Source organism: Cinclus cinclus, chromosome 23, assembly GCF_963662255.1.
Source record: "Cinclus cinclus chromosome 23, bCinCin1.1, whole genome shotgun sequence".
Classification (NCBI taxonomy): Eukaryota; Metazoa; Chordata; class Aves; order Passeriformes; family Cinclidae; genus Cinclus; species Cinclus cinclus.
Window position 1 is genome coordinate 3,298,539 of NC_085068.1, and position 25,271 is coordinate 3,323,809.

Here is a 25,271-nt window from a genome sequence, read left to right on the forward strand (position 1 = left end):
ACCCCTGAAACCTGTGCAGGGCTGGCACCGCCAGGGTTGTGGGGAGAGCTCCAGGCAGGGCTCTGCAGGTGCTTCGCAGGTCCAGACTGCCACCTCCAGGCACACAGAGGTCACAGAGCCTCATTGCTAATGACACAGCACACAGAGCACACAGAGCTCACAGAGCACACAGAGCTCACAGAGCACACAGAGCTCACAGAGCCTCATTGCTAATGACACAGCACACAGAGCACACAGAGCACACAGAGCTCACAGAGCACACAGAGCTCACAGAGCTCACAGAGCACACAGAGCTCACAGAGCTCACAGAGCATCATTGCTAATGACACAGCACACAGAGCACACAGAGCACACAGAGCTCACAGAGCACACAGAGCACAGAGCACACAGAGCACACAGAGCTCACAGAGCTCACAGAGCTCACAGAGCACACAGAACACACAGAGCATCATTGCTAATGACACAGCACACAGAGCTCACAGAGCACACAGAGCTCACAGAGCTCACAGAGCACACAGAGCTCACAGAGCACACAGAGCATCATTGCTAATGACACAGCACACAGAGCACACAGAGCTCACAGAGCACACAGAGCTCACAGAGCACACAGAGCTCACAGAGCTCACAGAGCACACAGAACACACAGAGCATCATTGCTAATGACACAGCACACAGAGCTCACAGAGCTCACAGAGCATCATTGCTGATGACACAGCACACAGAGCACACAGAGCTCACAGAGCACACAGAGCACAGAGCACACAGAGCACACAGAGCTCACAGAGCATCATTGCTAATGACACAGCACACAGAGCTCACAGAGCTCACAGAGCTCACAGAGCTCACAGAGCACACAGAACACACAGAGCATCATTGCTGATGACACAGCACACAGAGCTCACAGAGCTCACAGAGCACACAGAGCACACAGAGCTCACAGAGCTCACAGAGCTCACAGAGCCTCATTCTTAATGACACAGCCAAACCAGCCCCGGGCATCTGCAGAGGAAATGCTTCTGAACAAGTTACTGGGAGCCTGGGGTTGTGCTGGTGTGAGTAGAAAAGAAAAGCTGTTTTACCAGGGAAAGACCAGCTCCCAGTGGTGCAAGATGGGAGAAAATCCTCTTGGGACACATTTAAGTAGGTGTGAAAATCCCGAAGGTTCTTTTGGTACAGCATAGGGTTTATTTGCTGGCATGTATGAACCAGGGTGTCCATCACCTCTCCTTGGATGGAAGACTTTGCATCTTGGCCAGCCTCTTCCCCAGGACCCTCTTCCCAAGGGGTTTCCCGCTGAGCCAGTTTCTCTCAGCCATCAGGATCCCTGGGTGCCAGCCCTGGGCCCAGCCTGGCTAGATGGGAGTGCAGGAGGTCTGAAAACATGGCTCTGTGTCCTGGAGAAGTGTTCCCAGTGATGGGCCTTTGCCAGGACTGCAATTTCATGGCAATTTCTTTTAAAATGACACAACTGTCAATCTTCCTGAGGCTGTGAGCAGGGTGATGCCCTGGGCATGATGCTAACAGGCTTTGACAAAGTGATGCTGTAGTGGCTGTGGGGCCCTCCCCACACAAATCCATGCACAGCAGCCTGGTTGAGTCTCCCTGCCCCAGCCCCTGTCCCAGCCCCTGCCTGGGCAAGGAGCCAGGTGCCAGCATCATCCATCCTTCCAAACGTTTGGTCTAGGACAGTGAGAGGTCCCAGCACACCCAGGCTGTCCCACTGAGCACAGGGACAGCACTGCACCACGAGCAAGGGATGTAGTAGTCGCTGCCCATGTCTGCATGATGTGAGGAGGGTCTGACCAGAACCTGCACAGGTTCACCTGGAGGGGCAGGATGAGGCGACCTTCAGAGATTCCTTCTAACATATTTATCACAAAATGGTTTGGATTGGAAGGGATTTTACAGTCCATCTGGTTCCCCATCCCTGCCATGGACCTTTCACCATCCCAGGGTGCTCCAAGCCCTGTCCAACCTGGCCTTGGACACTTCCAGGGATGGGGCAGCCACAGCTTCTCTGTGTAAAGGAGAAGGACCTGGGAGAGAGTCAGGGTCATGGTGATGGGAAATGGAAATACAGAAATGGGGTAGGCAAAGGGGAATGCAGAGCACAGGACTCAACCCTCAGCACAGGGGACACTGACCAGGAGCAGCTTGTCCAGCCTGAGGGCCAATGCTTCCATAAAGGGGGACTGGAGAGAGTGGTGTGAGAGGGGACCATGAGGAAGGAAGCTCTGGATGGGCTGGCAGGATAACCTGGTAGTGTGCAGGCAGGCTGGGGTAGGACAGAGCCCTGGGCAGCCAGGCTGGCCTTTCCTCACACCTAGGATGGGGAGCAGGGCTGGGTTTAGAGCCTACCCCACCCCGTGTTGATGGGGGCTTTTTGCTTTTATAGGGCATTTTCTGAAAATGGTGTTTTCTTTGAGTCCTGCAACTCATTTGCTGGTAAATCTTTCACTGAAGGACAGCTGGAACACAACTAAACCCTGCAGGAAGAGTTTTGCAAGCAGAGTTACAGCATACTTCAGCTCAGACTTCGGGAGATGAGGGCTGAGACTTTACTAGTTTGGTTTTTTTGGTGTTAATATTTCTTTTTTCTAAAAAAAAATTCTCTATCTCCAGAAGGCATGGATGAGTCTAGGAAAACCCACAAGACACCCGTGAGGTTCAGAGGAGCCTTTGCACATGAGATATCCTGTTCTTGCCTCAGGTCCTGCATGAGACACTCCTACATAGCAATGACCTTGTGGTTTTGGGGTGTCCTCTCCCAGCCCACAGCACCCCTCCCCTGGGAGCCTACAAACATCCTCTTGCTTCTTCCCTGTCCCTGTGGGCCCATCCCATGGCTACTCCTGCTTTGCAGGGAAGCATCCTTCATTTGTGGGAGGCTTTCTAGAGCAAGAGAGGTGGTGACTAGCTGAGCATCTCAGTGCTGGCCACCCTGAAGCAGCCGTGTTGTCCCCTATCCTCACTGCACGTGGTGACAGCTCTGTGCAGCCCAGTGACAATAACAGGCAAGCAGATGGATCACAGAAAGAGGGATTTTTATTGTCCAGGAGGAAGTGCACACTCTGAACATAAAAGACAAACCCTGCCCCATCATCCCCACAGCCAGGAGCAGCCCAGTGACCCCCTGCTGCAGGATCTGACTCATGAACCACCTAGAAGGGGCCATCTGGCAGCTCCCAGCCTCAGATCCTGCAGCCCACCTGACTGGGGTTGCCCAGCAAACCCCAAGGACACAGGTGTGGCACTGGTCTGACCTCTGCTCTCATCAGTGTGTCCATGACAGAGTCCCAAATGTTGGGAAGAGAGGACAGGGCCAGCACCCAGCCCCCTGTGCTGCAGGGCTTGGGTGAGCTTCATCACCTGCTGGCTGTGGGGAGAGAGTGTGCCAGGGCTGGGTGCAGAACACAGGGTGCAATACAAATGAAACAACACATTGCTTCTGTCCCCCTTACAAAAAGCTTCCATAGGAAGAAGTAAAGTGCCCGCCATAGTCAGAGAATCCATCAGGACACAAGTGTCCTGCATGGAAAGCCAAGCCAGCCCTGCACAGGCTGGTTTAGCCAGGATTATTGCAGCTGAGAAATGGCTTTAACCCGCCCCCCACACCCACCCCCCCCACCCCGTGCCCAAACAAGCCTGGCAGAAGCAGCCCTGAGGCTGCATGCCACCAGCACCTGCATTGCAGTGATGCTGGGTTTGCTGTGCCCGTGAGAAGGACAGGGTGCTCTGGGCCAGGTTGGACCCTGGCAGGGAGGGTGGCTCCCCTCCAGTCCCTCTCCAGTCACCCTCACCCCAGCCATGCTCCCAGCAGATTTTTTTTTTTTTTTGCAGTGAGTTCAGCCCCACGAGTGAGGCTTCTGTGCTTTGAGACCATTTTGTGTACTTAACATCCTACTTCAGTAAAACAGTTCCCAAACCCATAGAAATTTGTATTTACACTGAAAGGAAACTCCCAGCCCACAGCCTGCCCCACTCCCCAGTTCATCTGCACATCTGCCCAGCTCAGCCTCTGGACCAGCTCCACACATCTTCAGAGGCCACTCCAGCACCAGGCCACCTCACCCAGAGAGAAGCTCCAGTGGAGGACAGACCATCCTCCCAGACACTGGGGTCACCAGCAGTGAGATCATCTGCTCCAAGAGCTCCTGTCCCCAGCCACAGGATGCTGTGACTGAATCTGGAAATACTGTCAGGACCCCTTCTCTGCAGGTGACCTGGCAGCCAGGTGATGGCACAGCTCTTGGGTTTCTCTAGGACAATACAAGAACAAAGAAGAATTGTTTCTCTGTCCCTCCATCATGTGACATGGGAGCACACTCTCCCATTCCTCTCTGTTCTGGGGGAGGCCAGGATGATTCCGCTGGCAGAGAAACCTGAGCTTGTGGCCCTAGAAAATATTCCTGAGCTGCCTGGAGGGCTGTGCTGGATCCATGGAGGAATAGGGCTGGTGGGTTAAAGAGAGTGTCCTGCAGCACTCCAGAGCTCCTTGTGTCTCCAGAAGGCCCTGGACAACTCTCCTCCTGGGAGAGCTGGGAAGTATGGTCTGAAGGCAGAGCCAGCTGTTCCTGGCACTGCCACCTTGTATTCTGTCCCTGCCCTCCTGCCCCTGGTAGAGGTGGCCCTTGAAGCGCCCCTCAGGCTGGTGCAGGTCAGGAGGTCCAGGCTGGAGCATGCTGGCAGGTGCAGGAAGCAGGGCTGTCCCTGCTGTGTGCAGTATGCGGAGCCCTGCTCAGTTCAGAGATCCAAGGAACTCCTCAGCTGCCTGATCCAAAGGAGCTGTGTGCCACGGCAAGCCCAGCTCACTGCTCCTGGTTATTGCTGATGTGTTTGATACCCCTCCACCTGCAGGAGCAGCTGGACCATCCCACTGGGTGAAGGAGTTGTCTCCTATCCTGCATAGCTGTGGGGAGACACCCAGTGCCACAGGGCAATAGCAGAGTCACGATGTGTCCTCTTGGAAGCCTGCTCCCCCATTCAGGTGGGGCAAGGAGGCAAGAGGACCACCAAAGTATCTGGAATACCATGTTTCCACCAATGCTGAAATCACAGAGATGCTGGCAGGGCTCCAGCTCCCGGTGCCCCCGTTCCTGCTCACCACCCTGCTGCCCCTTTGCCAGGGTAAGTGTAAAGGAATGCCTGATGCAGCTCTGCACAGCTTGTGATCAGAGGTGCCTCCTGGGGCCATTTGTGTTCAGCAGCTGGGATCTCATGGCCTGGATGCTGTTCAAGATCTTCTTCTGGTGGCCCATCATGGTGATGCCCAGACTCCGAACATCCCTGAAGAAAAAAGACACCATCAAAGACACTTGTGCCAGTCCCCAGGGAGACAACTGCACCCCATGGAGCAGCCCAGGAAACTGTGTCTGGCTCTTCACTTGCCCATCAGCACAAGGCTGGTCCTGCCAAGGGTCCATGGGCATTCTCCCAGGGACAGAGAGGCTGCCCTTCCCTTGGGCATGTCCTCCTGACAAAGCCACTGTGACAGCCCTACGGGGAGCAGGAGCAGGAGTAGGATCAGTCCTGACAGGCTGGGAGGTGACAAGATCGATGCTGTGAAATTGGATTCAGTTTTAGTGAGATGCCCTCAGATAACCCAGTCAGAAAGACGGATGGATGATGAGCCTTCCCCATTCAAAAGATTCTCTGATGTGCATGAGAAGCAAGGATCAGCATCAGCTCAATCCCAGAGCAAAGGTCCCATGTACAGCCCTGATCAATGCACATGACAAACTGTCTGCCTTCCCTTTCACTGCCACAGGAACCACTGTCCAGCAGCTCCATGCCTTTGGACGGGGAACAAGGCTCCTCAGAGGCTGAACAGGCTGTTGCCAGCCCTGTCACTACTGCTAACAAGGGTTGAGGGATGTAAGCAGGTAAAAGGGCAGGAGCTGGCATAGTTGCCTTTTTTCTGGTACTGCTTGGATGCTCCACCTTGGAAACTCCCTAGATAGGTGGGAGATCAAGTTCGGTACAGTCACAGGGTGGTGGGACAGATCTTCTCTGGCTCTCCTTACTTAACCCACCTTTGATCAGGTGTTAACGACCTGCCTGTGATGTCTCCCTCCTGGCTGCACTGAGCAGGGAGCCAGTCCTGTGCTCAGGCATCTGACAAAGCTCCAAGGTAATGCCTGGCTATGATTGTTTCCCAGAGATCCTAGAGAAGCTGTGCAGAACAGCACAGTCACACTCCAGTCCAGAGAAGCCTTTTGCAGGGCAAACGAAGATGAGAAGCACAAGGAGACAGCAACCTCCTGCCTGACCCTGCTGTGAGCAGGAGGTTGGGTAAGGTGACCTCTGCCGCACCTTGCAACCTCAATTACCTCCTATGGGCCTATGGTACCATTGGTGAGCCACAACAGAGCACTGCAGGTGACCTGGAGATCACAGCCTCTCAGTACAACTACCACCCTTTCCCTCAAAGCTCAGCGCAGCCTTGGCCATTGTCCCAAATCTCAACACTAGAGATACATCTCTGGCACCAGGGGCCAGCTAGAACAAGCCAGCAGAGGCAGGACAGTCACTGTTTGGGGCTGGTGGGTTGGTGCAGGGACACGCAGCCAGTGCTGTTCGTTCCCTGCTACTCACTCGATGTTCATGCGCATCACCATGCCCAGGGAGGAGTACCCGGCCATGGCGAAGTTGTCCCGGTAGTGCCCCAGTCGGATGGAGTCCAGCCAGTCCTCCACGGTCAAGCAGCTGCTCAGGTCGAGGAGACCCCTGTCCAGGCGTGTCTGGGTGAACCTGGGAGCAGAGCAGAAGGGGTTAGGTGAGAAAGATCGGGTCAAGGTGAGCAGGCTGTAACGGCCACCTGAAGGAACCTACAGGATCAGGAGAACATTAAGGTTGGAAAAGCCCTCTAAGATCATCAACTCCAACTGTTGACTCATTACTGCCAGAGCTACCACTAAACCATGTCCCCAGGTCCCACATCCACACCTCCACAGACGGTGACTTCACCACTGCCCTGGGCAGCCTGTTCCAGGGCCTTACCACGCTTTCCACTAAAAAATTTTCACTAATATTAAACCTAAACCTCCTATGGCACAACTTGAGGCCATTTTCTCTTTTCCAGCCCCTCATTCTCTGGGACCAGAGGTCAACCACTGCCTGGCTGCACCCTCCTGTCAGGGAGTTGTGGAGAGCCAGAAGGTCCCCCTGAGCCTCCTTTTCCCCAGGCTGAGCCCTGCCAGCTCCCTCAGTCTGGAGCCAGGGTACTCAAACCCTTCCCCAGCTCTGTTCCCTTCTCTGGACACATTCAAGCCCCTCCAATTTTGTCTTGCCATGAAGAGCCCAGAACTGACCCCAGGAGTCAAGGTGGGACCTCACAGTGCCCAGCACAGGGGAGAAATCACTGCCCTGGTCCTGCTGGCCACACTATTGGTGCTGCAGCCAGTCAGAGATATCCTTTATTCCTGCAACCCACATGTTGGAACCCTGAAGCATGAGAGTTTTGAACTTTCTGTGCTTTCTGGCACTGACCCTCAAAGGAACACTGCTTTTGACTTGAGGCCTTGGAGAAGCCTTCCAAATTTGAGTGATGGAGTTGGAGTCACTGGTAGTTAGAATAGAAATTTGTAATATCACATGGTGAAGGGCTTGGAATTTGGGGTTTTAGAATACAGTAATAGGTCTGGGATGAGAGGGAGGTTCTTGGGCATTGTCTTTTTCTTTCTTCTTGTTCCTTCTTCTCAGTTTTAGGTAGAAGTTTTTGACTGGATAGAAAAATCCTGCAGTGCAGGTCACAGGTGTTTGGTCATTGGGTCAAAAGTATAAATAATATAGATGTTAGCTTGTAATTGGATAGTTAGGCCTTAAAAGACCTTGTAACGAGCAAGATTCAGCTCCATTTTCTCGCTTTTAGCTTGTTAGCTAGAGGTGCTGTAGAACTCACTGTACTATAGATAAAATTGAATAAAAATGAAAATCCATCTCTTGTGCTTCACCCACATACTCTGACCAGTATCAAATCATCACCCCCTGCTCACCCAGGGGTCAGGCAGCCCTCACCTGTACATGGTGCCCGTGCACTTGAGGTTGTCAGGGTTGCGGATCAGCTTGTCCAGGATGCTGACGATCTGGGAGAAGCGAGGCCTCTCGCTGCGGTCCTTCTGCCAGCAGTCCAGCATCAGCTGGTGCAGGGTGCTGGGGCAGCCCATGGGGGCAGGCAGGCGGTACCCTTCCTCCACTGAGTTAATCACCTGCAGGGAAACCATGAGCCGCAGCGGAGCTGCACCCCCATCCTGCTCCCAGCCCTCCCCAGTTCCTTCCTTCTTCACAGGAAGATCTGTGAGAGCTGCTGGGGATATTGGATGGGGAGCAGAGCAAGCACAAGCCTCATGCTAAACAAGGCTGCATGCAGGCATTGTGCACAGCTGGCAGCAGGCTGGACATCCCCCACACACGGGAAATCAGTGCTCTGACAACACAGTTATCCAGTGGCCAAAAATATTGTTGAGTTGTCCAGTGTTTAGTGGTCCAGTGGCCTAAAATATTGCAGCTTCCCTCCTGCAGACAAGCCAGGAGGGCTGCACTCAAACTCAAGTTTTTCTACAGCCAGGGCGTGGCACTGGTTGGCAAGGCTGGAGGAAACAGGGCATGAAGGAACTGTGCAGAGGAGGTAATGCAAACCACTGCATTCGTGCTGTCACCAAAGCCACTGCGAAAGTTTAAAAAAACCTAGGAACAGAGGGGACTCCCAGCACAGGGGGAGTACCTATGAGGTTAAAAAAGGAGACCTGTGGTTCTGCAGAGTCAAAACACTCATTCTACTGCCTCCTTTTAGAAATTTTGCTCTCAGATTGTGGTCAGGATTATAACCTACATTTCCCTTCAGATCTTATGCTACTCTTGAGGTGAGAGTGGCTCCACACAACTCAGACAAGCCCAAAGCCTACGGCTGGATGGTGCTAGGCTGAGGCTCTCAGCAGATTCATCTGGGCAGTGGAAGGGATGGACACCCAGCACTGGAACTGGCAGGCTGGTGCACTGGGGCTCATCCTATGGAAGCCCCACTTCTAGGGACCCCTTCCAGGGACTGGGAAATGTGGCACAATATGTGCTGAATCTTTCCAGACGGCAGAAAGTCAGGACTGGGGACAGCCACAGTGCACAGAGCCAGCACGGCTGTGACCTCCCTGTACCAGGAGCTTGGTCAGTGTCCCCAGGAATGGGGCAGGATTGGGAAGGGCCAGCAGGTAAGTCAATATATGAGCTCTGGTCACTCCTGGGAGCCATGGGACTGCAAAGGCAAAGGCTGTGCAGCGCAGGGACAGACAGCTGTCACCACAGAGGGGACGTGCACGACCCTGTGGGGCTGTGAGGAGAGGCAAGAGCTGCTCCTTGTGCCCCGGCAGGCTGGCCTGGGGAGAGCAGGAGCAGGAGCAGGTTTGGCAGCACTCACATCCCTGTTGGTCATGTTCCAGTAGGGCCGCTCGCCGTAGGCCAGCACCTCCCACATGACAATCCCATAGCTCCACACGTCGCTGGCCGAGGAGAACTTGCGGTAGGCGATGGCCTCGGGAGCCGTCCAGCGGATCGGGATCTTCCCACCCTGAGAAGGGAGAGAGGGGAGCTCAGAGCAGGCAGGGCTCAGCATCCCGAGCTCTGCAGCTGGGACAGCTGTTGGACAAGTGATAAGCTGGGGTGGCATCTTCTAAAAAGGACTGAGGAGGTAATCTGCACAAGATAAACCCAGAGGTGTATGTGAAGGACAGCTTCAAGGTGTTCCCAGCAGAGCAAGAACACCATGCTCTTTTACAAGGTCTTCATGCACAATTTGGTCCCCCAGTTCTCAAGAGACAAGGAATTCACAGTGATGAGGAAGAGCCCTGGGCTACCAGAGCACACAAGTGCAGAGCTGACTCTGTGTGCAAGCAGAGAGCCTGACTTGAGCAGACAGGGAGAGTGATGGGATGTGTTCCCTGTCCTTCCCTGCTTTGACAGGCAAGGACTGAAAAGGCAGGTGCATTCAGTTAAAGGACCATGCTGACAAAAATCAGCAATATAATGGACTAAGAATGCTTTTAAGATGGAAATGTGGTTGCCAGCCATCTGAAGAGGAAAGTTACAGTGTAGGGGACATCAGGTGGGCTTCCCAGAGCATCTGGGGCAGAAACGGTGTGCCATCACCATTCAGGGATACCTGTACAGGGAGAGTTGCCTCTACCCAGCTGAGTCCTACATGCTCTGGCATCTGCCTTCATAAGGACTGAAGATGAACAATGTGATTTTGGGAGAGTTCCTTGGGGGAAGCAATCTCTTGAGCACATTGAAGACAACACAGGTTTCTGAACACAAAAGAAACCTCATTTGCAGGATACCCTGACTGAGACCTCACCAGAGATCTTGACTCTGCCACGGCATCCTTGTGGTTCAGCTCTACCCACACTATGCACTATCCAATCATCACTGCACCAAGGTACCTCAAAGCGCCAGAAACCAAGCAGTAGGAACCTTCCCCAAAGTTAAATTATCTGCAATGACATGATGCTATTTCTTGAGATACCAGAAGGAGCAGATGAATGCATAGACACACACACAGTGAGCCACTCTGGCTCAGCTTCTCCACTTTGCTGAAGCCAAGCAAAAACCATGAGGGCCACGTTCTTTAGGCTCTGCCATAGTGCACTCAACCCTCAGAGCTGCAGCTCTGCTGGGATATGTTTAACATCAGCTACCCCAAAGGAGCCTGAAGCTTTTTCTGCTTCTGTAGTCTTGGTCTTTCTGAGGAATGGTGCTCGGACTCCTCTGCTGCAGCTCCAAACTGGCCTCCATCAGGAACAGTCTGTCTACCAGATATGTTCCAGGGGAGCACACTGGTTCTTTTAATGGCCAGAGAAGAGCCAAGAGAGCTCATTTCATTTAACATATTCTATGAATTTCATGGAAATGCATTTCATTTTGCTTCTGATGACCTCCCATGGAGGAGGACATCAAGAAACAGAGCTTGCTTGTTGGCCAGAAAAATCTTCATGCAGCTTCACAGACAAAAGTGTCCTGCACAAAATAAAACCACAGGTTGCAAAACCAATTCCCACCTTTCCTACATCCATGAATGAGGCAGAGTCACATGGAAAAACCAGTGTGCAGCCACAATGCTGAAGGGTGGACCAGCACACCCCGCTATGGACTGATGGCTCTAGGACAACTGAGGAGTGGATGAAGCCACACAGCCCAGGGAAGGACTCCAGTGGAGACACAGAAGCCACACATGCCCATGGGAGCAGTTGGCTGGAGATGTTTGATAACTCCCTGCCTCCACATCCTGCTGCTCTTTGTTCAGTGCACACTCAGTTCTGGGATGCCCCTGTGTGAAGGACAATGCATTAAGGCTCAGGAGCTCGTTGGGTTCGAGCTGTTGGCCCAAATATCAGCAGGAAGTGACAACGCCATTCCTGCCCTACTTGAGAGTCTCTGACTTTTCCATTTGTCAGTGGCCTGGGGCAACAACCATCAGCAGGGACCAGCGCTGTGAGCCACCCACCGTGGTGGTGTAGGCAGCATCGGGGTCGTCCTCCAGGATGCGGGAGAGGCCGAAATCCGACACCTTGCACACCAGGTTGCTGTTGACCAGGATGTTTCGGGCTGCCAGGTCCCGGTGCACGTAGCCCAGGTCAGACAGGTACCTCATGCCCGCCCCAATGCCCCGCAGCATCCCCACCAGCTGGATGATGGTGAATTGCCCATCGTGTTTCTAGAAAGGAAATAACCCAGAGTTTGCTTGTGGTGCTCAGCACCATCCTGTTGGTGCTGCTGTCATTAAACCAGCTCCCCAGTGCCTCTCATCTTTGGCTCCTCTGACCCCAGTGCCCCCTGCTCGTGCCCCTGCCCACTTCCTGCCCTCTCAGTGCCTCTGACATGTGCTCAGGCAGTTGTCCCTGCCTTTGCTGTGTCACTGCAGGGAGCCACACATGATTCCTGGAGCCTGTGTCTGTTGGAGAGGTGAGAGCCCAGCACCCACAGCTCTAACACAGGGGTTTCAGTGGCTGTGAGGCTGAGGAGCAGGAACCAGCCCCAGGGGATGTGCTGTGAATGAAAATACAAACTTGCTCCTTACCCTGAGGAAGGTGTCTAGCGAGCCGTTCTCCATGTATTCAGTAACAATCATTACCAATTTGCCTGCAGAAGACAAGGGAGGTCAAGTTAGCAGAGAAGTCACCTTCTTCCAGCAAGCCCAGTGCCAGGTTTTTACTGGGAGAGACGTGAATTCAGTTCTGTGGGTCTTCTGCAGCCCCTCAGACTGGTGTCACCCCAGAACTGGGCAGGACTGGCACAGCGACGGGGATGTGGCAATAACCCAGACAGGTACCCCTCCCTCCAGGTGCTACTGATATGGCTGGGTCAGTTCTGTTATCCTGCTGAATTTTGCATGCCATTAGTGTAAGGCTTTGCATCAGAATATGCCTTTTTGGAGGAAGACTTCAAATTATGATTCAATACAGGCAGCCTTTAAAATAAATGCCTTTGAGTAGGACATCTCCCAAACCAACAATGATTGGAGCACACTAATGTGGAACTGCCACAGGGAAGTTTGTCCTGGAAGAGAAGGCAAGGTGGCTGTCCCAGGTAAATGCACAAATCTGAAAAGCCACTGAGGCAGTGAAGGATGGAGTGCACCCTGACCCCCATCTCCCAGATTGCCCACAGGGAGATGCATCCCAGCTCTGCCTCACCATACACTCCCTCCCCTGCCAGCCACATACTCCTGGTGACCACCCCCTCCAGGTGGATGACATTGGGGTGGTCGAACTGTGCCATGATGCTGGCCTCACTCAGGAAGTCCCTCCTCTGCTTCTCTGTGTAGCCTGCCTTCAGTGCTTTGATGGCCACAGGAATCTCCCTCTTCCCTGGCAGTTTCAGGCGGCCGTAGCACACCTCTCCAGACTCCCCTGCAAGACAAGGGAAAGTGGGAGCACGGAGAACTCCTCAGCTTCTTGCACTCACCCTCCAACACCATGAATCATCCAGTCTGGCAGCATACTCACAGCATGCCCCAGCCCCTCTGGTTTTCAGTCTGGATTTCAATCCACTCCAACCCCTCCAGGATTCAATCCTCTGAAAGGATTGCTTAGCTCTGGCTTCCAGTTCAGGAAGAGTGGGAACATCAAAAACCACCTCACTCTGGTGCCTGTCACTGAAGGCAGTGGGCCAAGGGTAGTGATTACAGTGACACTTGTTTTATTGCTTTTAATGAACAAATCTGAGAGTCTCAGAGCAGACAGGATGACCCTCATCGTTCCTCGGGGTTAAGCCCTCAGGGTACTGCTGGTGAAGTTCCAGCTCCAGCTCTGCACTGTGCTTCCCCAAAAGCCCCTGTTCCTATGCAAAATTCCCTTTTGTTCTGAAAATGTACCATGTCGCTTGCAATTTCATTTGCATCTTGTCACCCCAGGTTTTTTCATGGGTGCATGTTGGGACACCCATGGGGACAGGCTGAGCCATCTGCTGTGTCAGCCTGAGCCACCAGTGCCATGCCTGCTGATGAGCAAGCCCCTGCAGCAGGCTGCTCCCAAGGGTTTATTTCACTGTCCCAAAGCCCCATTCTACCCAAGGATAAGGAGCAGATGAAGCCCTGCTGAGCACGGCTCTGATCCAGGGGCACGGCACACCCTCAGATCATGGATTTCCCTGAGCAGACACGATGCAAAGAGGCAGCTGGGCCCCAGGACTCACCAGACCCAATGACCTTCTCAATCTTGATCCGGGAGGCCTCTATTTCACGGGTGAACTCATGCACAGCTTGACAGGGGTCCTCGTACATGTGGGGGTCCACGTAGAACTTGGACTCGGGGAACTTCACTGCCAGGTTTCAAAGTGGAGAGAGGAGATCAGCACTCTCAGGCAGCCCTGCTGGGAGGAGGGACACCCAGCAGCAGGGCAGAGGATGGGCAGGGGCAGGACAGGCTGAGGAGCCATGGAGACACAGTACAAGTCACTGTTTGGCCCAGCAGTGTCCTCAGAGCAGTTCAGGACCTGGCTGCCCAGGTGTCCTCCACATAATTGTCCCACTTTGTCACCCCCACCCCTGTCCCTGGCCTGCTGCTTTCTGGGATGATCCTGCTGCACTCTCAGTGCACACCGTTTAACCTTTCAGCCCCATCACCTGGGATCAGACCACCCCCTCAAGTCTCCTAAGACACGTTCCCAGAAGGAGGCACAACCCTTCCCCTGGAAACCACAGCAGTGTCAGGGGGTAACAGCCCATCACTGCCCATCCATGGGGCTGGGCTCCTTCCCAGAGAGTGTCCTACCTTGCCCGTTCTGATAATGCATCTTCTCCTCATCAGAGTCCTGGAAAGCCTTGCTGTACCCACAGTGCCTACCACGGGAGGACAAAGGTCAGAACAGAAGCCCCCATCCCTCACTCCCACCAACATTCCAAAAGCAGGGCGGAAGGCAGTGCACGCTGGGGCTGTGGGCTGCCAGAGAAAGCACTCGGCCATCCACCAGCTGCATCCCTGCCTCTCACTGGACTGACACTTTGGTCTGGATCAAAGTACTCTCCAGGTGCTCCCCAAGGCTTGGCAGTGCTAAAAGCATGTGTGCTCCACATGCCTGGCTCAGCCATGCTCATACAGAACAACACACAGTCTCACTTGGATCTGTCTGCTGTAGAAAAGATCCCTCCACTCCTAACCTACCCACCAGTCCATCCAGTCAGCTCTCGTACTGGTAGTAGTTCCAGTACTGGTATTGCTATTGCTCGTGCTACTGATATTCCACATATTATGTATTATAGTATATATACTGATCTATTAGTATTCAGCCTGCTGGTGTGAGGGGAAGATCTGGAGACTGGCTGTGCCTCAGGGAAAGTGGTGACCCTTAAATGAAGTCTCTTGGCTCCTTATTAACCCTGGACCTATGGATGCTCTGGACAAACTGAAAGGAGAAAAGTTGTACCCAAGTTCTCCCATCCCTCCTGTCCCTGATGGAGAGCTCCAGAAAGACCCACTAGCCTCCACAAAGCCCTCACCTCTTCTTGCAGATCAGAACCACCAGCAAGGCGACAAGGCCAGTGATGAGTGTTAGGCAGATCCAGACAATGGTCATTGTGTCATACCGGAGAGACACTGGAAAAAGCAGGGTAGGAAGGGGTGAGCTGGAGTGGAGAGTGCACTGCTGAGCACTCAGGAATGTACCTAGCCCATGGTCTTCAAAGATAAAGCCTTGGGCTGACAGTGGGGTCATGGTCTTCAAAGATGAAGCACTGTCCTACCTATTCCCAGTTTTGAGGCTCTCTCAGTGTACAGGGACCATTTACATGTGGGAAAACCAAGGAGAGGTCTGAGAAAGCCATGGTGACACCGCAAACCAGTACAGAGGGAAGACTGGAGCCTCAGGACCTCTCCAGGTTTTCACTGCCCTAACTGCTACATTCTTCTTCCCTCTTCTTTCTAATGTATAAGCACAGAATCATGGAATCATCGGGGTTGGAAAAGACCTCTAAGATCACTGAATTCAACCATTAGCCCAGCATGGCCAAGGCCATCACTTAAACAAGTCCCCAAGGGCCACATCAACAGATTCATCAAGCACTTCCAGGCACGGTGACTCTACCACTGTCCTAGGCAGCCACTTCTTTCAGTGAAGAAATATTTCCTATTATCTTAAACTCTGTTTTAACTTAAGTCTTTTTCCTCTTGTTCCAACCATGTCAGGAATGCAGCCTCAAGCAATCCCGGCAGGCTGAAACGACAGGGGGATGTGCCTCCAGGCCCCTTCCCTGTGTGGAAGAGGGACAGTGGCCATGGAGAAGGGCATCACCAGGCTCCATGCTCCCTGCCCACACTTCCCACACCCCACATCTGCGCACACTCACCTGGCTTCCCTGTTTCCACCTCCACAGTCTGGCTGAACCTCCCACAGCCGGCAGAGGTGCGAGCCCGCACCTGGAAAATGTAGCGGGTTGCAGGCTTGAGCCCAGAGATGGTGGCAGTGGTGCTCTTGGATTTCAGAGTTGAGTAGCTCTGCATTTCCTTGTCCTGGGGAAAATCAACAATAAAATCTTCTCTCCGTCAGCACAGCGACCACAAAGTCTCCCCAAGAAGCCCCTGGTGCAAGGCTGGCTGATAGAGGGGCCTCTCTGAGAAACAGCCGTGTTACCTTCTCGTAGTACTTGATCTCGTACTCCAGGATGATGCCATTGGGCTGGTCTGGCTCTTGCCACAGCAAGGTGACACTGTTCTGGCCTGTGCTCTCCTGATGCACCACCACCACCTGTGACGGGGCTGGGGACCAGACACAGGAGATTAGGTGCCTGCTGAGGGGGGCAGCAGGAGACAGCAACAGGGAAGGGTGGAACCAGAGTCCCAGACAGGACTCCTGGCTTAAACCAGGTTTCTGGTTTAACTAAAGCCATGTGGAGATGAGTGCTGTGATGGGGATTGCAAACAGGCTTTTCCTTGTTTGGGCTGCATCAGTCTCTTTCCCATGAAGCAGCTCTGGGAAGATGAGAGAGGAGGGCACTGTCCCAGCACAGGCAGCAGGGGACACTGGTGATTTGCTGTCATCTGGGGCCAGAAAGGAGAAGGACCAGTGTGGCTGCAGGTCATGGAGATTCCTAACAGCACTCTGTCCCCTCTTGTTCTACCTGGGATAAAGGGAGAGGGGCAGGGAAAAAGGGAAAGGGGAGATGATAAGAGGGGTCAGAGTCTGAGCACCAGTCTGAAAGTGCTCTGGGGGTGCTTTACTGCCCTGGGATATTTGTCATCTTCCCAGTGCTGGGAGCCTGTGAATCAGTTCTTGTACCTGTAACCATGCCTGAACTGTAGCTGTCACAGCTGGAGGAACCAACTCACCAGCCTCTTTTCTTACTGGGAAAATACCCACTGGAAGTTCCCCAGAGAGTACTGAGTGCTGGGACAGCCAGGTGCAGCCATTGGGTCTGACTCATGGGAAGGTTTCAGGTTCCACTTGTGAGCTTCACTGTCAGGTGAAAATTGGGATGTGGCAGCTTCAGGGAAGATAGAGCTGCCATGGCCATGGCTGCAGCGCAGGGGTGTCACTGAGCAGCACAGAGACCAAAAGAGGCCACAGGGGCTGCAGCAGCAGTGGGGCACCCAGGGACCGAAAGTCAGCAGTTTTAGCTCTTAGGGGCTGGCTCTTCTGAGAAGCAGAAAATGCTGCTGGTACAGAGCACCGTGGGGAGATGGGACAGGATGGGATGGTGGGAATCAGTTAAACTGCATGAGCATGGGCAATGCCTTCACTCCAAAGAGCCCAGGAAATCTGTGCTGCATCTGCCTTAGCCATGCTCAGCCATTGGGGCTGGGGGGACAAGGATCACCAGCACCCAGGAGATCCCCCCATGCAGTGTCGGGGTCCCTCAGCCCCCTGGAGGGCAGCAGCAGCTGGAGCACAGTAGCTGAACTACCAAATTCCCAACCCCGCTGCTTTCACAGCACCTGCTCAGAATCCATTTTACAGCTGAGTGGTCAAAATAGGAATATTCAGCACTTCCTGAGAGTATCTCAATCTGAGGCATCAGACTGAGGCAGCTCATCAGCACTTGGAGGGATTGTGAGGGATCAAGCCAGCGGGACTGAGCTGTTTCCACATGCTGCAGAAGTGCTATAGGCTGGCATTAATGACAAAGGGACCTGTTCTCATGCCAACCAAGCCCCCCAAGTTTCTCCCACTAGTACCCCTGCCATGAGAGCAGAAGGGGCTCAGCATCATGGGAAGTTCTTGTGGGCTCATTTCATACTGGGAAGACTGACAAGGAGGGTCAGTCCCTGCTCTGATCTCTATCCACAGTGTGCTCCATGGAAAAGTGCCATGGAGCAGAGTCCTGTGCTACCTGGGCTAGAGCACTGCTCAGAGGAATTTCCTGGAGAAAGATCATTTTGCAGTGAGGAATTTGCAAAGGTGAGACATGCATGGGAGAGACTTTTCACAGCAAACATTGCTGTCATTTGCCAGGACCTGGCATCGGCGTGGGATAAGAGCAGAGTATGAACTGCTGCCTGGCCCTTTGGGAAGGGATAAAAGGCTGGAGGACCAGCCTGAAACATTCATGCTCCACTTAGTGTTGATGTCAATAAACAAGTGTTCTCCATGTCCCCTGTCTCCTGCAGAAAAGGAGCCTCCAACAGTGGCTGCAAGCTGAAGTGGAGGGAACGGAGAAGAGAAAAGGACATCATGAAGCAGAACTAGAGAAGAGCAAAAGTTACCTTGGGCAGAAACTTGTCCCCAGCCCATCCCAGCTCCCTGAACCCACCGCCAGCAGCAGAGAGGACAAGGGTCCCATTTCTTGGCCATCCCAAGCCCACCACCAAACCAGTCCTTCACTACTAGAGCAGGTTCTGGCTCTTGCGGACACCGGCTGGAGCAATGCCAGAGCAACATCAGCATCACCCCCCACGCCAACCCTGAAGGGTGGGTCTGCTCCTCCTACCTGCCTGATTTGTCGTGATGTTGGCCACCGCGGCTCTCCTGGACTCCAGGCTGAGGTCGGAGACGCCGTTGACGGCCTCCACCCAGAAGGAGTAGTTGGTGTGTGCCAGGAGGTTGGTGACGGTCAGCGCTCCCTGCACCAGCCTCATCTGCTGGGGCACGAAGCGGATGCTGCTGCCGCACGCCTCGCACGGCCCCGCGTGCCCCGCGCAGCGCCGGCACCGCACGTTGTACACGATGTCTGCGCGGCCGCCCTTGTCCAGGGGCGGGCCCCACTCCAGGGTCACAGAGGTGCCGTTCACGCTGGAGATCAGGTTCACCGGAGCAGAGGGGGGCCCTGGAAGAGAAGCGGGGAGCGCGGCAGAGTGAGGGCTGCTGGAGTAGTGGGAACGGTGGAGCGTGGGTGTCCTAGGTTACGATGTAAAGATGTGCCTGATACGCAGAAAAGACTTTATAACTCATGAGAAATGAGAGTTATAAAGTAGGTATGCATTTATTTAGCACTGAGGTGCATGGGGGATAGCTCTTCTCAAAGCATGCACCTCGAAACTTTAAACTACTGCTCTATTTATTTTTTAAAGTGTTAGGATTACACAATATACCTAATACATATTCATGTCTTAGCCTCCCCTAGTCTTGCTTACCTTTGCTTCATATTAAAATGAACTAAAAGTCCTTCTGTGCTTGCACTTCCCCAATTCGGGGGTCGTCGGGGGTTTCTGATGAAGGCTTCCAAACTTTTTATTGCACTTGAACTTTTCAACTTTGTCTCTGGAGCATGCGTCTTAGCCTCTTGGGCACATTTTAGGCCTTGAGATTAGTTCTCACTGGTTCAGGGTTTTGGATTTATCACTTACCACTGGTGGCTTTTTACCCCTCACCCAGTTTGCAAGCTTTGGCTTTGTTTATCACAAACTACTCTGCCTCTCTTCTCGATTTTGCAAGCACAGTAAATGTCAGGCATTCTTTATTGCCTTGGTTAGATAATTTTGATGAACTATTCTTTACTCCTCAATTCCTCATCTCACGCCCAAAAAATATGTATTCTGTCGCCATCTTCATGAACTGTTGAAACCAGGAGGGGCAGTGTTTTCATTGCCTCTCTCCCCCCCCACCCCCCAGGGATATCTTGTGTTAATGGGCTCATCAATGCCTTGCCCATGGCTCATAGATAACTCCCTCCAGGAGCCATTTCTGTTTCATGGGCAGTCAAGGACCTGCTGCACGACTCATGGAATGACATCAGCCCATTATGAGATGCTCTGCCCAGGGGGGAGGAGCCAAGCATCCCCACCTGGATATAATCTGGGGTTTGGGACAGAACAAGCAGCCTTTACCCACTGGCTTCCAGAGGACAAGAGATACCAGACCTTTCTACAGGATCACTACTTCAACAAGACCACTTCATCTGGACTGCTACCACCACCCTAACTAGCAGGGTATCAGGTTGTATTCTGACTCTGTCAGTGGTTTTCTTTTGTACTATTGCATTTTTTTTTCCTATTAAATTGTATTTCTGACTTGGAGTCTCTCACTGGTTTTGCTTTCAAACCAGTAGAGTGGGATCAATGGAGGTGTGCCTAGGGCAGCAGGACCCGAGTGCACAAACACCGATGCAAGGGACACAGAGCTGCCCAGAGCAGTGAATATGCCAAACGTGAGACAGACAAGACACAGGGAGGGCTCAGGGTGAAATGCCTTGGAAGTAAAACAGTCTGGATCAGGATGCCAAATGCCAGACTGCAAGAACTGATGTCAGTTCTGGGAGAAGCAGAAAGCAATGGTGAAACATGAAGATTTTTGGGGAGAGCCACACTTAATGAGCTGGATATGCTCACCTGAAGGGAAAAGTGAACCCACATTTCCTTGGGGATTAAGAAACTGGGATGGATATTCCTCAGGGAAACACAATTCAGGTGCTACTTGTCCCTCCTTCAGTCCAGCCTCAGCTAGCAATGCCACACCTGTCTGTCCTCCTGGACCATCTGCAGAAAGGAGGACTCCTCCTGGGACATCCTTGTCCCCTTTAATAGCACCAGGCCCCTCAAAGCAGTCTATTGCAAAGCTGAGCTGAGACCACACGACAAACCCTGGTGTCAGTGTCCACCCACAGAGGAGGAGAGCACAGCAACACTTGCACTGACCCCATGGCTGCCCAGGGGTGTCTGACCAACCAGTGCCCTTCTGGGAAAGGAAAGCTGGTGTGGGGGTCAATCACTTCTCCCAGGTAACAAGTGACAGGACGAGAGGAAATGGCCTCAAAGCTGTGCCACCAGAGGGTTAAATTGGGTATTAGAGAGAATTGCCTCAAGGAAAGGACAGTCAGGCATTGGAACAGGCTGCCCAGGGAAATGGTGGAGTTACTACCCCTGGAAGTGTTAAAAAATATGTGGATGTGGCACTTGGGGCCATGGTTTAGGGGTGAACATGGTGGTGGTGCTGGGCTGATGGCTGGACTCGATGAACAGAGAGGCTTTTCCAGCCTTAATGATTCTGTGACTGACTGAGGTCACTGGTGTTTGGGGAGCAGCAGGATGGGGGTGACACAGAGGCAATGAGGGAATGCAGCTAAAGGGGGCTCTCAGCATCCATGCCAGACAGAGACTCAGGGCTGTAGAGCTGGTGGAGCACCTTGGGCAGCAGGCACAGGGCCAGGGGAGGGCACTGGGCTCCGCCAGGAGCAGCAGCCAGGTCCCAGGGTGTGACGTGTCCCAGTGCAGCACAGCTGGGCACAGGGCAGCCGGGGGGTACTCACGGGGTACTCGGGGGGTACTCACGGGGTACTCGGGGGGTACTCACGTGTGCAGGCGGCCGAGGGAGGGTCCTGCACGGCGCGGTAGAAGCTGCTGTCACAGCGGCACACGCGAGCTGCCCGGCTCTCCGAGTGGCTGTGCAGGGGACACTTGGCACACAGCTGGTCCCCAGGGGCTGATTTGTAAAATCCCAGCTGGCAGGCTGCAGAGAGAAGGGCACAGGTCAGATGAGGATCATCCCACAGCTCAGAGGATCTCACCAGCACAAAGCTCAGCTGTGCTCTCATGTAGTGCACAGGAAACCAGCACCTGCACCTGGGTGAGTCCCCTCCAGCTGCTCATTTGGAAACTGGGCTCTGTGGAAACTTCTGTTCCCCCCAGCTGCATTACTGCCATCCTGACACCCATTCCCCACTGCTTCACCAGCTAACTTGGGTGTCTCTGCTGTTCAGGAGCTGCCTGCGAATCTCCAGGTGTTGTGCCTGCAGTCCAGCCCCTGTCTGCCCACAGGACAGAGAGCACTGCAAGGATCAAACCATGCAGCACTGCAAATCCATTGGCAGCTATTCCAAAATGCCACTTATGGGGCAAATTTACAACACAGTCCTCACTTCATAGTGGTTGCCACAAACACTGGCTGGGCCCAGGTTCCCAAAAGCATCAGTGTGGGAGGTTTCAGAAATTAAATCTCCACATATGGGACATGGTACAAGTCCCCTCTGCAAGATCCTGGGGTGCTGCCTCACAGAGCAACAAAATAATAGGGAAAGAGCCTCTCTTGTTGCATAGTACAGCACAAAGGCACTGCGTGCCCCCTCTCCTCTCTCTAGAGGCAGGGGGATGTTCAGGCCAAATGAGACAGCCTTGGAAAAAAAGTTGGTTTTTTTTCTGACAATACAACCTGCCTCAGTTCCTCTGCCTCCTCCTGCTGCAGGAGCTCATCCCACGCCAGGTCTGGCATTGCTGTGCTTCATCCTACCCCCTTCTCCCAGCAGCCCCTCGGGTGGATCATTTGTCACACAAACAAACAGCTCGTCTCTCGTTAAAAAATCGATTTGTTCAAGAGTGACATGTGGCATGTCAGGTGTCTGTCTGGGGGTGGAAGGATCTGCCCTCTCCTACAGACTTGGATTCTAAATAAGGGAAAGCAGGCTCTGTCTGGGTCCCTGTACACAGGAGATACTTTTATGACCAGTTCCCATGTTTCAATGATTATTCCTGACTCAAACTCATCTCTTTTTTTTTTTTTCTTTCCCACTGAGGTAGTAATACCTTCATTTTCTCATCTTTACCTCCAGTGGCCAGATCTGCACACAGCCTCAATCTTTGTTTTCAGGTATGTAAAAGGGGTTTTTTGGTAATCCAGCATCCTCAGTGGGCTGGGTGCCTCCATGCTGTTTGCTCTGTTTCAAGGTGCTGATTTGTTTTTGTATTAATAACACTCCTTTCCTTGCCACGGATCTCCCTGGACTGATGCTACCAGCACATTCCACCTATCACACACTGCACAGTGACACAAGGGCTTTTTAATAACTGAGCTACTCTAGCAATGGCAGCTGAAGACAGTGCTCCAGTCACACATTCTGGGTGTGGGGCACCTGCTGGTTCCTCTGCAGGCTCTGTCACCAGTTTCTGTGGCACTTTTGCACCAAATGCTCTGTTATCAGCAGGGGACTGGTATCACTGGCAGGACAGACATGTGCTGCATGTGCCAGAGGTGGTACCACAGGCTGGTGTCACAGGTTGGTGTCAAATCTTGGTACAGCAAAGGCCAGCAGTTCCAGACTTTGTTCTGAAATTTCTGCTCCTCCACTTCCCCAGGGGCATCAGGCAAGGAGCAGAAATGCCCAAACTTGGGGATACAAGGGAAGGCAGATGTGGAATTGTAGCAGCTTGGGGCTGGTTTTGTCCCCCAGCTCTTCTGGCACCTTTTACCTCTTCAAGGACATCAGGAGAGGAGAGAACACAGGGGATGCAGATTTCAGGGGAGCTCTGCTGTCCATTTCCAGCTGCACCAGGGACAGCCTGAGGCATTTGGCAGGCTCTGGTGCTGACTGGTCCTGATGATAACAAGAGATTCAGGGACTCAACCCTTGCCAAGGGCCCCCAATGCAGCATCCTCCAGTCTGCAGCCCATTGGTTTTGGTGTAAGACTGAGATGAGCAGGGATGCACCCTGTTCTCAGGTGGGGACAAATCTGGGAGTTAGCCAGCTGGTGAAAAAAACCCAACCAAATTCCAAAATATATCAGAAGAAAGAAAATTTTCCAGCTTTTCTGTGTGGGAAGGGATGAAGACACTGCATAAGCACGGATGGGAGCTGAGCAATGGGGCAGCCCCAGTCAGTGCTGGGCAGGTGCAGGTCAGGAGCTGCTGCCTTTAACTTGTGTGAATGTCCCTTGGACCTGCAAACCACCATCATCTCCACCCATGCAGCTACCAGGAACTTGTGATTCCAGAGGCACTGGAGTGGTTCCCTTCACCACTATTTAATTAAGGGCAGAGAAATCAGTGCTACCTCAGGTATGGAGAGACAGGCAGCAGGAAGGATGGGAACACGAAGCACAGCAGATTTGCATGGAGCAATTGTAATCACTTAGCATTTAATGCTGTAAAAATCCCATTAATTACCTGTAGCAATGAGTCACAATTATTTTAGATGCACTCAAGGGGAAAATTACACTAAATGACAAATTACAGGTGAATTTGTGCACCAGGGCAGAGCCATGGGGAGCCAGCTCCTGGCACGTGGACAGCATGAGCATGCAGGGAGGGCTGGGGAGCACCTGGGGCTGGGACAGGCACTGACTGGGGGGTCATGCACCTCTGAGAGGCTCAGCGCCCTTTAGAGAGAAGCAGGACACACAAAGCAGTGCAAAGCCTTCCACAGGCACGGGAGAGGGCACCAGCTCCAACCTGCACATGGTATGAAATACCTTCAGTACAGGATGCAAGGCATGTCCTGCTCTGGGGTTGAGCTCTCTCATGCCACACCAGTGACATGATCAGGACCTCCCAGGTTTGTTCTGGGAAGAGCAAACAGCAGAGAAGCGATCATCAGGAAAAATTGAATCAAATGCACCAGGTCTAAAGCACACTGGGCTCCGCAGCCATGGTTATGGCACACACAGAGACCTCCCAAATCTGCAGCTACCCAGCAGAGAAGGGAGAGCGGCTGTTCTTCTGTCTACATGGCAGTCAACTACAGCCACCTGCCAGAAGTGCCCTCCCTGGAGCCCTGGGGAAGGTGAGGGTTTCTTTTATTCCCATTATTTCATGTGATTGACGCCCTTGCTCTGAGGATCTCAGGTCCTGCCTCTGTGAGCCACCAGCAGTGCTGCTATGTCCCCAGTGCTGCAATGTCCCCAGTGCCACCCCTGTAACAGCCAGTCCCAGCTGCCTGTCCCTGCAGTTCGATCTCACATGTGTGGTTTTGCAGTGCACGTGGGACAGGAGCAGCCCTTCACTCACCACTCAGCTCAAGACTTGCACACCTACGTTTTCCCTGCAGCCCGGACACCTGGGTGATCCCAGTGCCACCAGCAGAGCCTACAAACCCAGCACTGCACCTGTGCTGGGCAGAGCACATCTCTAGCCTTGTGTCGCACAGATGAGACCCCAGTGATCACCCCAGGCCTGTCTGGGTCTATCCCATGGGGCTTCCACTGACCCCCCCACCCTGCACTGCAGCACCTTGCCTGTTTTCCCAGCCCACCAGCCCCACACTCATGCCCAAAGGAGCCTGGAGCAGCAGGTTTGTCTCAGGAAGAGTGGATCTGCCTGCCATCTGGAGTTTGGGCCATTTGTTTCACTCCCTCTCCATCCTCTGGGGACAGGACAACATCTGCTAATAAGCTGGCAGAGCTCAGGAGATGATGGATGGACCTGTCAGGGATACGCTAGCAGGGAACGAGCTGCTCCTCTCCCTCTCAAGTGGCTGCCTGGGAGCAGTGCTCTGCAGGTGGCCCTGGTGGGACCACCAGGGTCTGCTCCACTGGGGCTGCAAATGTGAGCGCTGCCCCCATGTCACTCTTCCTTGGCTCTGTCCTCAGCCCAGGAGGTCTGGGCAGGGTGAGGGCATGGCTGGGGGTGACATGGGGCAGACCTGTGACAG

The 25,271-nt window shown here is 53.3% G+C and overlaps 1 protein-coding gene across 1 annotated transcript in view; it reads right to left on the bottom strand.

The window, feature by feature from the left end:
- Positions 1–5,171: 5,171 nt before the first annotated feature.
- EPHA8 (EPH receptor A8) overlaps positions 5,172–25,271 on the bottom strand; it is a 53,810-nt gene continuing 33,710 nt past the window's right edge. The window contains exons 4-17 of the mRNA XM_062507726.1: positions 21,205–21,360; positions 18,407–18,742; positions 16,114–16,238; positions 15,830–15,992; positions 14,984–15,080; positions 14,259–14,326; positions 13,681–13,806; positions 12,711–12,896; positions 12,065–12,126; positions 11,492–11,701; positions 9,410–9,559; positions 8,017–8,207; positions 6,595–6,750; positions 5,172–5,286 (exon numbers count right to left, since the gene is read on the bottom strand). Of these exons, the coding sequence (XP_062363710.1) occupies positions 5,172–5,286; positions 6,595–6,750; positions 8,017–8,207; positions 9,410–9,559; positions 11,492–11,701; positions 12,065–12,126; positions 12,711–12,896; positions 13,681–13,806; positions 14,259–14,326; positions 14,984–15,080; positions 15,830–15,992; positions 16,114–16,238; positions 18,407–18,742; positions 21,205–21,360 (2,141 nt within the window). The remainder of the gene's footprint in view (positions 5,287–6,594; positions 6,751–8,016; positions 8,208–9,409; positions 9,560–11,491; positions 11,702–12,064; positions 12,127–12,710; positions 12,897–13,680; positions 13,807–14,258; positions 14,327–14,983; positions 15,081–15,829; positions 15,993–16,113; positions 16,239–18,406; positions 18,743–21,204; positions 21,361–25,271) is intronic.